General features: G+C 42.7%; 1 protein-coding gene across 2 annotated transcripts in view; it reads right to left on the bottom strand.

The window, feature by feature from the left end:
- HCF107 (high chlorophyll fluorescent 107) overlaps positions 1-17,117 on the bottom strand; it is a 58,895-nt gene extending 41,778 nt beyond the window's left edge. The window contains exon 1 of one of the 2 annotated variants that reach the window (XM_087671218.1): positions 15,967-17,117. In XM_087671218.1, coding sequence (XP_087527344.1) covers positions 15,967-17,034 — 1,068 coding nt within the window. In that variant the 5' untranslated portion in view covers positions 17,035-17,117. The remainder of the gene's footprint in view (positions 1-15,966) is intronic. The other variant, XM_087671217.1, reaches the window with a different exon arrangement.
- Positions 17,118-18,183: the final 1,066 nt, after the last annotated feature.

Below are 18,183 nucleotides of genomic sequence, written 5' to 3'. Positions count from 1 at the left end.
AAAGTTCTCTTTGTTCTAGGTTTAGGTTTGAATCTACTCTCTGTTCATGGATTCACATAGAGAGGGGATCCATGTGGTCTTCACCCAAGCGGCAATGATCATGGAGGGATACGACCACTCGAGATGTGCTATAGACAAGTACACAAGAGGTTAAGGTGTACAAGCTCACAATCTATCGGTCGTTTCTTCGTCTACACTCGGGCTATGATGGACTTTTTAGCTAAGTTATCTCCACCAACTTGGCAAAAATTATGCACATTTCTTAAGCATCTCTTATTGTCTCCTTACGAAAATCCCCTTCCCACGGTTTGTTGAACTTCAATCTCTCCCCCTTGTATTAATCCTACTCTCTTCTCCATGGTTTCCCATGGTTTTTTGAGCTTAAGTCTCTTTCCCTCACATTAACCCTACTCTAAATAATTCCAAGACTTTGCCCTTGGGTGTTGTGTAACATCCCTCTATTTGCATGAGATAATCACTCCATTTTCACTTACGTATCTATGTGCTCTATCGCATGATGCAATTAAACTATATTGAGTCTCGATAATGGAGAATAAAGTTTGATTTTGCAAGTACTTGTGTCGTGAGTTATTGTGGTTAGAGTAATTGTTGGGATTCCTCCTTGTGTGGATCTTGGAAGTCCCAATACACTTTCTGCATGTCACTAGAGCTAGTGGTTGCCCCCTTTACTACTCTAAAGCTTTAAAAATGATGAATGTACCTTAGGATTAAGAAAGAGTACATGACAGACTGAGTGAAGAGTTCAAAGTAGGGAGAGTGAGCAGGAGTGAGAGCACGACACACAAAGTGTTTAGTACAATGAGAGGATGTACCACTTTAGGTTTTGATAATATATATAAAGTACAAGTGTAAGGGTCCATTCACACCCGAACACCGTAAAAGGCACAGTGAGCCTTTATTCCCAACAACCTCCCACCAAAAGACAATGTGCTTGAAGATAGAGAAAAGAATCAACTAAGTCTACGTATGGACAAAGCTGAAATATACGTATACTATCCAACCCCCATCATCTGGCACCAATGAGCAAACCGCTCTATTGGAAGACCCTTCTGAGAAGGTTTGCAGGGTTCTCATCTGTATGTACCTTGACAAGCTCAATGCTCTTGCTGTCAAGTACATCCCTGATAAAATGATACTTCACCTACATATGCTTTGCCTTTGCGTGAAAGACAAGATTCCGTGCTAGCATGATAGTACTTTGACTATCACAATGGAGGATAGGAACCTCTATAATACCAAGCTCTCTCACCAAACGTGAAAGCCACAAAGCCTCTTTGCATGCCTCAGTGCCAGCCACATACTCTCCCTCTGTAGTAGACAATGCAATACACTTTTGTAGCCTGGATATCCAAGAGATTGCTCCACCTGGGAACATGAACACATATCCTGAACTAGACTTCTTACAGTCAGGATGACCAGCATAGTCTGCATCCGTGAAGCCAACAACATATGACTTCTACTTACCAAAGCAGATACACAAATCCTTTGTGCCCTTAAGGTATCTCATGATAACCTTCACTGCTTCCCAATGCTTTTTGCCAGGATATGCCATGTATCTGCTAACCACTCCCACCGCAAATGCAATGTCAGGATGTGTAGCTACTAGCAACCATAGTGTACATCAAGCTACCAACAGCAGCCGAAGCATAAGGTATCTTGGCCATTTCAGCATTTCCATCATCACATGTAGAGCTGTCATCTACACTAAGTTTCACATATGGAGGCAATGATACACCAATGGCTTTCCCCCCCTCCATATTGAAACACTGCAAAACCTTAGTGACATACTCCTACTGTGATAGATAAAGAAAACCCTTCAATCTGTCCCTGAGTATACGAATGCCAAGAATGTGATTGGCCTCACCAAGTTCCTACATATCAAAGCTATTGTGTAAACAGTACTTCAAGGAGTCCAAGGAATGAACATCCATGCCTGCAATCAGCATGTCATCCACATACAAAACCAAGAGAAAAAGGCTGTCATCTATTGCCTTCTTGGTGTATAAGTAGTGATCAACTTGAGAGTGATGGAATCCCTAAGATTGCATAAATATATCAAATTTATGATACCATTCTCATGGTGCCTATTTCAGCCCATACAAACTCTTGTTGAATTTACATTCCATGTGCTATTTCCCCTTTGCACAGCAAAACCATCAGGCTGCTGCATATAGATCTCCTCATGTAGATCACCATGTAAGAAAGTTGTTTTCACATCCATTTGTATGAGTTCCATATCTTCAAATGCAACCAATCCCAAGATAATTCACAAGGTAGTCATTTTGACTACAAGAGAAAAGATTTCATCAAAATCAATTCCATGTTCTTGCTTGTATCCTTTAGCAACCAGTCGAGCTTTGTACTTTGGCAAAGAACCAGAAGTGACTTTTATTTTTATAAACCCATTTGCATGGAAGCACTTTCTGCTTTTTAGGCAAATGCACCAAATCCCAAGTGCCATTTTTAATGAGAGATTCCAAATCCCAAGTGCCATTTTTAATGAGAGATTCCATCTCTGACAGCATTGCCTCATACTATTTCTTGCTATTTTTTCTGTCCATTGCTTCCTAGAAGCATGACGGCTCACCACAATCTGTCAACATGACATAATCCGCCACATAATTGACACCAGGAACAAACCTATTTGGCTGTCTTTGCACTCTAGTCAACTACTGATCCAATGGTCAAGATTTGTTGGCTATTCAGCCTACAAATCTGCATTAACAGCTTGCTGTTCTCCAAGTTCAACATGTTGTACAACTAGTTCTAGTTGGTCCAAAGGCATCTATTCTTGCTGAATTTGTGGTATATCATGGGCTTTCCCTGCATTTTCAAGGATATTTACAGGAGGTATTTGCTGCTGTCTAACAGGCATTCTTTGTTGTCCTATTAGTACATCCTCCCGGAATACAAGCCTTCTAACCTCCTCTGTCTTTTCAAGCTGTTTGTGCATGCAATCATCCTGGAAGATAACATCATTGTTGCGTACTACTTTTCTTTTCTCAAGATCCCATAATCAATACCCCATCTCATCTTCATCACCATATCCTAGGAAAATACATTTACAGGACTTTGGCTCAAGTTTGCTACGTTCTTCCTTGCAAATGTGCACAAATGCCTCGTAAGCCAAACACTCTTAAGTGAGTATACGAAGGTGGTTTGCCCGACCACGCTTTTTGAGGGACTCTCCCCCCCCAAAAGACCTGTTTGATGATCAATTAATCAAGTGTACAGCTATCATAACAATCTCTGCCCAAAATTCATGAGGTAAAGCAGCATGTGACAGCATTGTACAGACCTTGTCTTGAATGGCCCTGTTCATGCACTCTGCAACACCATTTTGGGGTGGATTGTGAGGGGCAGTGAGCTTCCTTTTAATCATTTTGTTGTCACAAAAGTCTTGAAAGGCTTTGGACACATATTCCCTGCCATTGTCAGAGCGAAGACACTTTAATGTTTTGCTGGTCTGATTTTCAACAAGTGCCAAGATTTTTTTAAATTTATCCAAGGCCTTGTCTTTGCGACGAATTGGATAAACCCATACTTTGCGTGTGGCATCATCAACAAAGGTAATGAAATACTTCTTTCTCCCTAGAGATAACCTTGGCATTTGACATACATCTAAATGCACCAACTCTAAGGGGTAAAGACCTTAGAGAATGAGATTTCTTATGTGATGTTTGAGCATACTTACCATAAATACAATGATCACATTATTCAAAATCAGCATACCTCAAAGACAGCAAATAACCCAAGCGAGAAAGCACTTCCATTCTAGTTTGACTCATGTGTCTCAACCGGCTATGCCACCAAGAAACACTTGGCTGCTCGATTATGGCAACTACATGGTCACGCACACTAGATACATGCAAAGGATACAAAGTATCGCTTTTGAAGCTCTTGGCAACAATGCAAGATCCCTTACAAATTTTCCATTTGCTATCCCCAAAGATGGTGTGATAGCCTTCATCATCTAGCTACCTTGTGCTTATCAAGCTCTTCTTAAGCTAAGGTACATGCTTCACATTATGCAAAATAAACACAAAGCCATGTTGAAATTCTAGTTTCACACTGCCAATGCCTGCAATTTTACATGCATAATTATCCCCCAAGTGGACACCACCACGTGCACCACGATTGTAGTCAGAGAACCACTCATGATGCAGTGTAACATGAAAAGATGCACCTAAACCAAGTATCCAAGTGTGCATGTCATCCTCAAACTCTGCAATCAATGCATATGCACTCAAAGAAAAAGCAAGAAGTACATCACTGTCACTGTCATTCTCATGAGTGACTACATTTACCTCTTCTATCATCACACTGCTCTTCTTTGCAGGCTGGATATCCTTTTTCTCACCCTTATTGTCTTCAATGTTTTTGTTTTTGTCTTTCTCTTTCTTCAATTGAAAACAGCCCTATTGTAGTACCCTTTCTTGCCACAATGATGACACTCCACATTTTTGCCACGAGACTTGTTGCGTGCTCTATTTTCAGAATTGCCCTTTAGATGAAATCTGCCTCGAGTGTGCAATGCATTAGAAGACTTGTTTGCCGAATTATTTTGCCTATTGAGTTCTTCCATCAACAAAGAACTCTCCACATCAGAATATAACAACTGAGCATTTGAGTTACTCAAAGCTATCCTCAAAGTATCCCAACTTTCAAGTAAAGTGCATAGCAAGAAGGTAGCTTTGAACTCATTATCAATATGGAAGTCCAACGCAAGCAGCTGACTGAAAATGGAATTGAACTCGTTCAAATGTACAAACATGGCTGTACCTTTCTTCATGCGAAAGTCCATTAACTTTTTCAGCCAATAAACCTTGCTGGCTGCACTTTCTTGAGCATACAATTCTTCAAGTCTTTGCCACATTGCATATGCTGAATTCAGATTCTCAATATTAAAGAGCAAGTTGTCTGACATTGAAAGCTCAATGGTAGAGCATGCGAGCTCATCCAAATCATACCACTCTTCTTGTTCCATACCTGTTGGTTTTATTCCCTTCGCTTTGATGGGCTTCACCTGTTTCTTCTGCACCAAGACATTGTAGCATTGTTTTTGCCATATTGCAAAATTATGTGCATCCTCAAGCTTCTTGATGTGCAAAAGATTGCTGCTGTCACTGTTTCCAGCCATAATTTGCAGCACTAAAAGGACTCAAAAGTCACCAAATGCAAGCCCAAATGTCACATAAATCACCACAGTACACTGCAAGTACCAATCAGAAATGAAAATCAAAAGATTGCAGAAATTTCAGATCTGCAAATGGATTTTCAGAACTAGAGAGTGATGTGGCACTCCACAAGCAATTATAGGCACATTCAGAGGCCAAGGCACCACAATTACATGTGAAATCCCCAAAATTTGACTGCAATGTCTGCTCCAAAAGCATTCACGGACACAAATTAGACAATTTTGGTCAAAAGCCCCAAATTTGCAAAAGGAAATCCATCCAGATTGCATCAATAGATGTACCCAAGTGCATATACCAAGCAATTGTTGCACAAATTGAAGTAGTTTTGCAAAAGCCCTAATTTTCTTGGGTCCGATGTGCACAAATTTCAGTGAAATTGAAGAAATTTCACTAAAATGTGAAAAGCCCCAAAATTTCTCAGGCAAATGTACACCAAATTTGCAATTTCTGAGTCAGATTGTCTCATCCTGCATCAAAGTCCCCAAATCTGGGAAAAGCCCCAAATTTCTGGGTCGAAATTTCACACTATGCTTGTGCATACGAACGCGCGACAAAGGGGAGAAGAAAAATAGCAAGAAATAATTTTAAAAATTTGGTAAAAAATGTATATTGCGTATTGTGCCTGCTATCTGTGCTGGCCTGTTGGCTGACTGCACCTATGCCGTTGCCTGTCACCTCCAACCTACATGTCGTTGCCTGTTGCCTCCAACCATGCACCGTTGCCTATCGCCTTCTGGCTATGCCCCCGTCACCTGTTAGATCTACACGCATGACTACCGCTTGGTGCACAATCTGGTCGCCCACTTGCCTACATGTCACGTGCTACAACTGTCAGTTGTCGTCTGCCCCCAGCTCGCCTATGACAGCTGACCAACTGCCATGCTACCTCTTGCCTGCCCAGATACCAGTTTGATGGATGCACCTAGGATCGAGACAGAGTACAAGACAAACTAAGTGCAAAGTTCAGAGTAGGGGGAGTAAGCAGGAGTGAGAGCACAACACACAAAGTGTTTGGTACAATGACAGGATGTACCACTTGAGGTTTTGATAATATATATAAAGTACAAGTGTAAGGGTCTGTTCACACTCGAACACCATAAAAGGCACAGTGAGCCTTTATTCCCAACATGCTACTTTGGACATTTACAAGTATCTGAACCTTGACTACCATCCATCGAGTATCAAAAAAGGGTCTCATCCAAGGCTTGCTAGACTTTTCTTCCAAAATTCCATCCTTAAACCCTAGCTGTTTGAGGGGCAAACTGCATCATACACCTTTTCCTAAGGCAGCTACTAGATGGGCTCTACACCCTTACAATTATTCATACCAACTTGTATAGTCCTATGAGAACGGCTTCCCTAGGGAAAGTCAAGTACCTCATGCTCATGATTGACAACTTCTCTATGTGTATGGCCTTATTCTCTACAGCTTAAATTGGAGGCATTTTCCAGCTTTTGTGAGTCAAAGGTGTTAAGGGAAAAACAAACTAACTTCTGGTTTCAAGGGCATCAAACTAAGATTCCGTCACTTTGGGTGGAGGTAGACTAGGTCAACAAACAAACTAGTCAACATATGGCCAAAGCTAAAAATCTGTTGAAAGGCCCACAACAAAGGGTCCTTCACCTACTCCCCAAAAGGTGGAAAAAAACACCCTAGAGAGTCCCTCTTCTCTTGGGCACTTCTGCCCATCCTATGTCCAAAAGGCTCACAAAATATCATGCTCCATGAATGGTGTAAGGAGAAATTGTCCCCATCTCATTTGTGACCACAAACAAGACACAATCCCACAATTGCTACTTGCAACGGTGTGCTTCATGTGAATGGCTATCTATAGAATTCAATGACTAACCCCATCACCTCTTCTTGGAAAGACCTAACTCATCCATACTAATCTCAAACAATGTGAATCTTGTCCACTCACATATTGTCTAATGTACCTAGTTCAAGCCCAATTCAAATAAACCTTTTTTCCATCCAACTTAAAAAGAGAAAGATATTGAAATGTCACTATTTTTTTAGCAAACAAATATAACACTGGCCGATTTTATAGCTAAACATCAAAAAATTAACAATTTTCATTGAAACAAACTTGAATTTCAACCAGTTTTCTTTTTAGTCCAATTGAGAAAAAATATTTTAAAGGCCAATTTTCTATGAACACTTGATATACCTAGGAGAATTTTTTGCACATGAGTGCTTCTTTCTCCACCAAAAAAACAAATAAGGAGCCAGAAGAAAACCATGTTCACATATCCTCTATGCCCACTAATGTAGCTCATGCATGCAATCCTAGGTTTAAAGAGTGTGCTCGTTAACGAAGTCCTCAAGCAAATATTGAATGGTTGCTAGGTCACCTCGCAAGCCCAACCCTCCTCCCAAAAATGCTACCTCACTTGAAAAGCCTCCTCCTAGAAGATCTTTGCTTGAACTAACCTAGAGCATGTCACCTCCTCTACAATCCCTAGAACCCCTCTTCAATGTCCTATCTCTTGCTTGAACTAACCTAATCTATCCACGCACCTTACGCTCATAGGTTGATTCAATGATCCACCAGTCTGAGGGCTAAGGGACAAGGGACAAGGGCCAAGGGTGTCCCCATATGTGTCTCTTGAGAGCTGCCCTAGTCACCCAAAATCTATCATACCACCCTAGAAGGCTACCTCCTAGTCGCCTATAGCCCGAGGAGAAGCTTAGTGATCCATCTCGCCTACAAAAGGCCAAGTCTCTCTAGATACCTCTGACACCAATTGCAAAAAGGAAAACCTCTCGCAAGAAATTCAGCTATCCATCTTGCTTACAGAAGGCCAAGCTTCTCCAAACATCTCTATCACCGATTGTGGAAAGAAAAGCCTCCCAAACCTCCCACTTTCCATCTAAAATGCCATGGAATTTATGCATCTACTTTACTAATCCTGTAGGGGGTAGTATTTAGAGTATTAAAGTCATGTCCAATAATCCAAAGAGTCCGAACAAACTAACACCACCTCTAACCAAAGCAACCGTGCTCTGACCTTTATCAATGCATAGGACCTTGGGGATTCCAATGTTGTTCCTTGCAACTTGGTGGCTCAGCCAGTCTGCTAGCGGCTATTCTCTACAACCCGACAACTCCGCCATACTGCTATTGCAACTTCTTACTGCTGGTAGCATCCTCCTCCCACTGATAGCTCACTTCCAACCCTTCCACTGCCCTCCCACCCCTTGTGGCCGACATTGCAATTCATGCTTCACACTGCCCTCACCCTCGAGGCACACATTGCGGCTAGTGGTTCGTGGTTGACCTCTTCCTTCTTTAGCAAGGCACACTGGTACCCATGGCTTCTTTATCCCGACAGATGACCAAACTATTGGGTGCTCCTACTATGGCATCACCGAAAACACCATTGATGCTTGCCGACTTCGACCTTTGTTTCCCACCCCCTCAGAGTATATGCGTCTCCCACCTGGCACTTCCTATGCCACCTCTCTTTTTTGGGCCATAGAGATCATTCTCATCGGCTATCAAAGTATTATGCTCAAGGCAATTGCGCACTAAGTTCTTTCGAGCACACGGCTCTAAGACCTTACGAGGCAATAAGCCCTCTTGGATATCACCCCACTGCACTGAGGTTTCCCCCATCCAGTTCCAGGTACAGTGGCTTCCACGGCCCACATCTCCTCCAAAGTCCACTCTCCTCAGAGCCCGCAACTGTTCCCCACCCTTGGCTCATCCTGAACCTCCTTCTTCCCCACCCTCTTCCACTCAGGTTTAAGAGGCCACTTCTAGGTGCTTTCCAACTTCTTCTTTCGAGCCCCAGATGTTGAGAAACCCTTCACCAGTAGTTTGCGTTTTTTGTGTTTTTGTGTTTTACGTTTAGGGTTTGTAGCCCAAAAAGGGGTGCCATCCTAGACTAACTGTGCCTATTTATAGGCCACTCTCTCACTCATTCCTCACGGCTGATTCATTCAATCCGTCACCTCTTATCTCCAGCCTCTCCACTACCCTCACACCCCTTCAGGAGGACATTGCGGTTCGTGGTTCGTGGCTGTCTTCATCATCTTCCTTGTGCTATGGCACCCTTGTTCCCTTGTATCAAATTCACTCCATGATTCAGAACTTCATCATTCCATTCATTAGAGTTTCTTCTCTCTTCTCTACTCTTCTCCATGTTTGCGAAGTTCACTGAGTGTTCCTCCCCACAAACCCTACTATTTCGTTGGTATGTCATCTTTTGACATGGTATTAGAGTTGGATCTACTTAAACAATGGCAAAGATCCTCCACTCCAGTGACAAGAAAGACTGGTGGCAGGTTCGGCATCCACTTCTCTTCTTCTTCTGTTGCATCAATATCTCGTTTTCGAAAGTTTCAGGTGTTTTCAGCTTGCTGCTCAGACCCCTTTCGCGCACCCCGCACGCGGAGGACATTGCGGTCTAAGCTGACCATTGCTATCTACAACAGTTTGGCGCCTATTTCCAGCCTATCACACACTATTCGGAGCTGATTTTAGCATGCTGACTGCTACTACTGGTTTTTCTTGCGTTTTTAGCCTTTCTCTCCTATAGCTTGCGTTTTTAATCTTTCTCTCTCCTCACCTACGTTTTTCTACCCTCTTACTATTGGTAGCATCCTCCTCCCACTAGTAGCTCATTTCCAACTCTTCCGCTACCCTCCCACCCCCTTGCAGCAAACATTGTGATTCATGCTTCACACTACTCTCACACCCCTTGAGGCGGACATTGTGGTCCGTGGTTTGTGGCTGACCTCTTCCTTCTTCAGCAAGGCACACTGGTACCCATGGCTTCTTTACCAACAGATGTTCAAACTACTGGGTACTCCTACTATGCCATCACCGAACACACCACCGATGCTTGGCGACATCGACCCTTGCTCCTCACCCCTCTAGAATATATGTGTCTTCCACCAGGCACTCCTTATGCCACCTCTCCTTTCTGGGCCACAAAGATCGTTCTACATCGTCTATCAGAGTATTATGCTCAAGGCAATAAGCCACACCCAACACGCACCTGCTTCCGGGTACAATGGCTTCCCTAACCCACATCTCCTCCACAGTCCACTCTCCTGAGAGCCTCTGACTGTTCCTCACCGTTGGCTCATCCTGAGCTTCCTTCCCCACCCTCTTCCACTCAGGTTCGAGAGGCCAATTCTGGGTACTTTCCAGTTTCTTCTTCCAAGCCCCAGATACCTTCTTCAGCACGACCGGCAGCACTTCCTTCATCATCTGATGCTTCACAGTCCGTGAGCTATGAGTGGTTGGATTCCCTTTCTCTCTCAGACTAGGATTCAAAGGGGGATTTTCTTCCTTCGCCCTCAGAGGGAGCTTCCAGTTCTTCTTCGACTTCAGAGGGGGCTCTTACTTCTCCTTCCAATTCAAAGAGGGACCCTATGTGCCATGAAGCTCTTCACACACCACCACCTTTCACTTTCGAGGAGTGGCTCTCCTTTGAGCAGTCATTTCCTCTACTCATACCCAGGATCTAGAGGATCTACCTAGATCGGGGCCCTTGGGTCTTCAGCAGCAACTTGGTGGCTAGGCCTTTGTATTCCTTCCAGCATGGAGTCACAGAGCTAGTGGCTTCTCTCCCAAGGTTGAGCTTTGGGTTTTACAACTCATCCTATCTCCTAATCATCTTTAAAGGTTTCCTTTCAGGTGGTATGGTTCTGGGCACCACACAAAGTCTGACAATCCTCCTATGCATTGCATGTTTTCATCATCTTTGTACTAGGGCGCTTGGGCAAGTGAACAATTTCCCCATGAGGAACATTGTCCAAGTGGCACCTGCTGCATGAGCATTCTTCAACATGTAGCATTGCATCTTCACCTCACTCTTCTCTTGTTCCCCTTTTTGGGCCTGAGAGGGGTGTTAAGAAACCCTTCGCCACCACTTTGCGTTTTTGCATTTTACATTTAGGGTTTGCAGCCCCAAAAAGGGGTGCCATCCTAGACTAGTTGTGCCTATTTATAGGCCACTCTCATTCATTCCTCACGACTGATTCATTCAATCCATCACCTCTTCTCTCCAGCCTCTCCACTACCCTCACACCCCTTCAGGAGGAGGACATTGCGGTTCGTAATTCGTGGCTGTCTTCATCATCTTGTGCTATGGCACCCTTGTTCCCTTATATCACATTCACTCCATGATTTAAACCTTCATCATTCCATTCATTAGAGTTTCTTTTCTCTTCTCTACTCTTCTCCAAGTTTGCTGAGTTCACTATATGTTCCTCCCTGCAAACCCTACTATCTCGCTGGTATGTCATCTTTTGACACTAGATACCTTCTTCGGCACGACTGGCAGCACTTCCTTCGTCATCAGATGCTTCATAGTCCGTGAGCCATGAGTGGTTGGATTCCCTTTATCTCTCAGACTGGGATTCAAAGGGGGATTTTCTTACTTTGCCCTCAGAGGGGGCTTCCAATTCTTCTTCAGCCTCACAAGGGGCTCCTACTTCTACTCCTTCCAATTCAGAGAGGGACCCTATGTGCCATTAATTTTTTCACACACCACCACCTTTCACTTTTGAGGAGTGGCTCTCCTTTGCATAGTCATTTCCTCTGCTCATACCCAGGATCTAAAGGACCTACTTAGATCGGGGCCCTTGGATCTTCAGTAGCTACTTGATGGCTAGACCTTCGTATTCCTTCCAGCATGAAGTCACCAAGCTAGTGGCTTCTCTCACGAGATTGAGTTTCAAGTTCTACAACTCATCTAATCTCCTAACTATTTTCAAAGGTCTCATTTCAGGTGGTATTCTCAAATTACAAGGTGGATCTTCTTCATCCCTTGGTCAGTATGGAGCCAACTCCCGAGATCAAGTACGGGCATATCCTATGCATAGCATATTTCATCATCTTTGTACTAGGACGCTTGGCCAAGTAAACAATTTTCCCGCGAGGGACATTGTCCAAGTGGCACCTGCTACATGAGCATTCTTTAGCATGTAGCATTGCATCTCCACCTCACTCTTCTCTTATTCCCCTTTTTGGGCTTGAGAGAGGGTGTTGAGAAACCCTTCATGCTTCACCCGTAGTTTGTATTTTTGCAGCCCCAAAAAGGAGAGCCATCCTAAACTGGCTGTGCCTATTTATAGGCCACTCTCTCATTCATTCCTCATGGCTGATTCATTCAATTCGTTACCTCTTCTCTCCAACCTCTCCACTACCCTCACACCCCTTTGGGAGGACATTGCGGTTTGTGGTTCATGGTTGTCTTCATCATCTTCCTTGTGCTACGGCACCCTTGTTCCCTTGTATCACATTCACTCCATGATTCAAAACTTCATTATTCCACTCATTAGAGTTTCTTCTCTATTCTCTTCTCTTCTCCATGTTTGCCGAGTTCAGTCCGTGTTCGTCCCCGCAAACACTACTATCTCGCTAGAACATCGTCTTTTGACAAGCATCACTTCTAAGCAGAGAGGATTTTCCAATGCTATAGGAAATGTTTATTAGGGCAGAGCTAGACTTATCAGACTATAGCAACAAAAGAGACAAATTAAAGTAGAAGTCTATGTCTGTATTGAAGCAGCACAGTGAACTCAAGCGCTACAAGGTTGGGACATCCTAGCTCCAAGTAGAGCCATGTGGGTTTTGATGAGAGTGGACAGCACACTTATTAGATTGTTGGCAATCTATACCCTGAATGGTCAGCAAAACAAGAGACAGTTTGGACTACCTTCATCAATCACTACCTGACGTTGATCCTTGGATGGTAGGGGGGACTTTCCCAGCCGCCATCCAACTTGCACACACCTTGCGCAGCTCAAATTTACCATTGCTAGTCCATCTACATCATCCAGCTAATATCATCATCACTTTGGAGGCTTCTCCCTGCTGTTCCAGCCTTCACCCTGCTAAGTCCAGCCATTGCCATCATTCTAGAAGTTTCTCTAGCTGGTTTTTGCCGTTTCCAGCCTGCACACACTTGCATTTGCTGCACCAGAGGTCGTACTCCTCCTGCTCGAGCCAGGCAACCTACTGTCCTTTGTGTTTTCATCAGCATACTTGCATGTTGGGCAGCTGGTCTCGGGCATCCTACACAAGCCAGCATACCTGCATTTTGCTGCCTGAAGCCATCAGAGACATCTTGCTACCTGGAAGACTGCTTTTTGCTCCCTCCACTGCTGCCACGACATCATTCACAGCCATGGACAGCTGGTACTGAGTTTTGGGATCTGTCTCAAGCAACGCAATATTGAAGCTGTTCTCCGTGTCTCCAACACCATTCTCAGCTCACCTCATCCCTGGTCCTCCAAACACGGAGTTTGAGGCCCGTATTGTATCATATTCATCCATCTTTCATTTGAGGATTCTACGAATTGTTTTCCACTGTCATACATTTTGCATTTTTTTGTGTGCCTAGCCCTGTCACAAGTGGGAGTTGATTGCTAGCATCATTGTGCAGTTCATCTGGACTACTAGGTGTACTCGTGCCATTGACCTCTAAGATATCTCTGCTGTACAAACTCATTCTAGGATCTGGACAAAGACTATTCATGCTCTCTGTGGGAGATGCGAGAGACTACAAAGCAACTCTGAGTGAATATGGAGAAGAGATGTTTTTATGCAGGCCTTTTTGTTTGTATTTTACCGCAGGCGGTTTTTCCTCCAAACTATTATTAATCAAATTTTCTTTTCTGCAAAAAAAAAGGGGGGAATCATGCAGTTCTTCAGTCTATGAATCAAAATGCCCCACTTTAGACCATGTATGAGATGCATTCGGCTTATACCTTTTGGCATAAGCAAATGAGAGATGTAGTTCAAACCCTAACATCAACTCCCTTTTTCCAAAACAGAGCAATCAGCTTCAAACACAGCAATTTCAGCCTTGGATTCAGACAATGAGGGCAAAAGTCACCTGATTGCCAACAAGCTCCGAGCAGCACAAGCATTCAGAGCTCAACATGTGTCACTTGCTCAACAGTCAACTTCCCAAAATGGACTTAAAGACTAAAGTCTTAGCTCCGTTTGCTAGTGAGAGAGCTAGTGGCAATAGCAATGGATAATTCAGATCAGATTCTCCACCACCTGGCTTTCAACTTGGAAGCAAAGTGCTTCAATTCCATCCATCTTGTATCAACAGTTTCACTACACACTTTTGTGATTCAGTCAGTAGTTAAGCAATTTAGTTTTGCAATCTTCACTTATTTTGTGATGCTTGCACGACCATTTAGCAGTCTACTTGGAATTCTCCCAAAGCTTTGCAGGCATTGAGGATCAATCTCAATGAGGGCAATCAGCACATCCATCACAAGTCAGCATTTTACCTGAGAAGTCGGACCATTTCCCACAGTGGAATGACCAGAACCTTGTTAGAGAGCTTCCTAGACTGTGGTATATAAAGTTTGGACATTAAAAACACCTCAAGGCAGTCATATAAATGGCTTAGTAACTTCACATTCAATCCTGTAGCCAACTTGTTCTTACTAAAATATGTTGTAGTACCTTATAGCATATCTGAGAGTTTTTGGCTATTTAAAGCCACTATTGGTCCTCAGTCACCGAATCAAACATCCCACTGAGCCGGTCAAACACTAAGTTTAACCATCAGTCACTCTTTAGTCTTTCAATGCTGTAATGAGTAAAACCAAACCAGCAAGCACAGCATCAATCCTTGTCATCTTCCAACGTTCTTTCTACCCCTTTGCCTATGTCTTGCATTTCAATGTGTGCTCCATCGAGTCTCTTTGCAAGTCTACAGCCACCACATGGGCAACAACTTACAGGCTTGAGTACGTACACTATTTTTTCCATGTGTTCCAAGGTTCTATTTTTCCCTCTGTCATTCTTTACTTCGTGAACAAGGGTAAAGTCATCGTGGAACCAAGCCTACAATTACATGCGCATGGCTTCCTGATCCTGTCATCTTTTTCATCTTGAAAAGGACACGCCTCATTCATTATGCTAGGAAAGTTCATCAAGTCACTCTTCGGTATTACTGTTTTTGCTATATTCAAAACAGATTAAGGGTGGCATTTCACATGATAAAACTGGCATAAAGCTTTTTATTTCTTTAAAGATACTTGCAACATTCTTGCATACAGTCACGACTCACTTTCTTTCAAGCTTCTAGGTACTTTTAATCCTGGAATATTCTAAACTGTTATGACTTTTGGACACTCAATCGCTTATTGAGACTTAAGCTACTACAATCCCTTCTTGTTTCTGTGGTACCTTTGTACATCAGGTGTCTAGCAAGCTAAGGTAGTTTAACTGCCAGTGAAAATATGGCATACTATTTTCAAGTTTGACACACATGAAACAACTGCATTGTAATCTCCTTTTCAAAAGGAAGGAGTGTAAAGCATCATCTCCTTATGTCACAGGGAAATGCTGGAACACAAAACCTCCCCATGGTTCTCGGGCATCCCATGTTTTAACTCAAGTAAGGTTGCCACTAGATAAAGGGTTTACCATAGTTACCTTTTGAGCCAGTAGTACGTCATGTGCAAACTCTATGAAAAGATACTTGGCCAATCCTTTCTTACTTGTGAAAAAAGAAACTTTCCTGACACTTGCTCAAAGGAAAAACCCAAAAAAGAATAACTTTTTCAAGTCATAGTGGTGTGAAAGAGATTAATAAATTAAAAGGTGTAAATAACTAGCACTGCACGTTTTCAGGAAAATAAATAAACCAGCAAGCATAGTGTAAAATTCAACTCAAGTTTAGAAACACTCCAAGAAAAGAACAGACAAAAGAACCTGCTTAATGTGATTAAAATGTGACAACTAGGTAAGGGGCGTACCTGTCTCAAAATGGCTTCACCTTTCTTGGGATCCCCATTCCGAAACAGACATTTAGCTCGGTAGATATCCAAATCAAGGTTGATAGGGAGCCTTTGGTAATTAACTGAGGAAGCTGCAGACACTTCCCCTTGATCTAGGTTGATATCCAGATCAAGATCGATAGGGAGCCTTTGGGAATCAGCTAATGGAGAAGTGGACACTTCCCCTTTATTTTGAACTGTGGATTCAGATGCAACTTCCTGACCAACCAAAGAAATCATTCCCACACCCTTTGATGACCTTTGCAGGCTATCCATTCTTTCTACTGCGGTCTGAATTGATGACTGAATTCGAACTGTGGATGCAGATGTACCTTTCTGAGCAACTGAAGAATCCAATTCCACGCCATTGGAAATTTGTCCTTGAGTCCTTTTGGCTACAGCCGGATCCGAGGACCGAATTTGAAGCATGGATTCTGTTGCCGCATCTTGAACTGCCAAAGGGGACGTCTCTCTGCTGGCATTTGAATCTTCTTGTGGAACATTTGCACCGAATGATGCTTTTGAAATGGCATTTGTATCTTCTTGTGGAACATTTGCACTGAATGAGGCTTTTGAAATGATCCTACGGGATGGCAATTTTGGCCTTTTCATCTCCACGAGTTCCTGTTGCCTGAACTTCTGTTCAAGCTTTAAGCCCTCCCTGCTTTTGGCGCCTGTTGTCTCGATCTCTGACTGAACTGCCGCAATGTCACCTTGTATGTCCAATGTGTACCAAATGTTTTCTTCCCTGGATTCGAGCTCCATATCCCTACGCTTTCCCGAGAGTCCATCGTTCCTTCCTGTTACGTCTGAAGGCTCGCTGCCGCTAAAATCCTCATCCGAACGTGTTTCTTTGAACAAGACATCGCTATGCTGGCTTCTCACGGGGAAGCTTGGATCTGCTGCGCTGGTGCAATGGTGGAGAAGACGGGGGAAGGGAGGGTAGACGCAGTGGGAAATGTTTGAGAACAGGCAATGGCGAGAAGGCAGGCGATCGTAATGGAGGCCGTGAGGTGTGAAGCACCGCTGGGAATGGGAGACGGCCATCCTTTCGATAGTACGAGACCGTGAAGAGGCTAGTGTTGTGTATATCTGTAAGAGGTTTGCAAAGTAAGGATTTCTCTCATCTTATCCATACTACAAGTACTTTACGTGCAAAAACATAGGGACAATATATAAAGGAGTCTTTTGTTCACTAAGTGCCTTCGATATAAACAATAAACTAGGTTGACATGTGTAGTTCTGTTTGTTTTTGGACTCGCCTTTTCAATTATTCTCCATTAATATACTAACAATATGCATATTTCTTTTAGAGATGTTTTACAAAAAAAAATTGTGAGCATTGGCAATATTTATTGATGGGTATAACACCCATAATTTGATGATTGCACCTTGCTTGAGCATAAAAGGGGTAGGGGAGAATACCAAAGAAAGAATTCATTTCATAAGACCATTAACATTCAAAGGAAAAAGCAAGAGAAGATAAATCAAGTGAGTTACCATCAAGATTCTAACACAAAACTTTTGATTCAACTCTCACATATTGTAACATTGTGATTAAGTCTCTTCTCTTCAAATAATAATATTTTTATACATCTTGCTAAGACAGTAGTTACATTTCTTTTTAAGATCATAGCTTGCTCCAAGTTCCTAGTCTTGTCTATATTATCAAATATTGCATCCTCAAATGGTTAGTAGGTTTGGATGTCTTTCTTCCTTTCTTTAACAAGTTTTCTTTTGTGTTGCCACAATCTTTTTTTAACATTTGTTCTTCATATGTCTTTAAAATGGCATGTTTAAGTACTTAGATGTTAGGTTTATGATAGCATTGAATGTATTGGTCTAGCTAACATGGATTTTGTTGTAGACCTCTCATTGGAAGTATGTGATCTTTTCAATGGTCACAGGATGCTTTTCACGACCATGAGTGTATTAGTTTGCTTCTATGTACTTTTTTAATGTATTGTCGGGGTTTTCTTTTGTTACTTTTGCAAAGTCTTGAGCGAGATATTGAATCCATAATGTGGGATCTCAATTGTGTACATGGAGGTATTGTTTATTTTGGTATCTCATAGGACTTGGGTAGCACCTATTCATATAGTAGATTCTCAAATGTGGCTTCATACTTGAGTTCGAATCTGTCCAATATCTATTTTAAGAGTCCTACATATGAAATGGATTTATGTTAGTAAAGTT

Source organism: Lygodium microphyllum, chromosome 29, assembly GCF_053477565.2.
Source record: "Lygodium microphyllum isolate KBCC chromosome 29, Lygodium_microphyllum_v1.1.10, whole genome shotgun sequence".
Classification (NCBI taxonomy): domain Eukaryota; kingdom Viridiplantae; phylum Streptophyta; class Polypodiopsida; order Schizaeales; family Lygodiaceae; genus Lygodium; species Lygodium microphyllum.
Note: the sequence above shows the minus strand (reverse complement) of the source record. Positions and strands in the feature narration are given on the sequence as shown.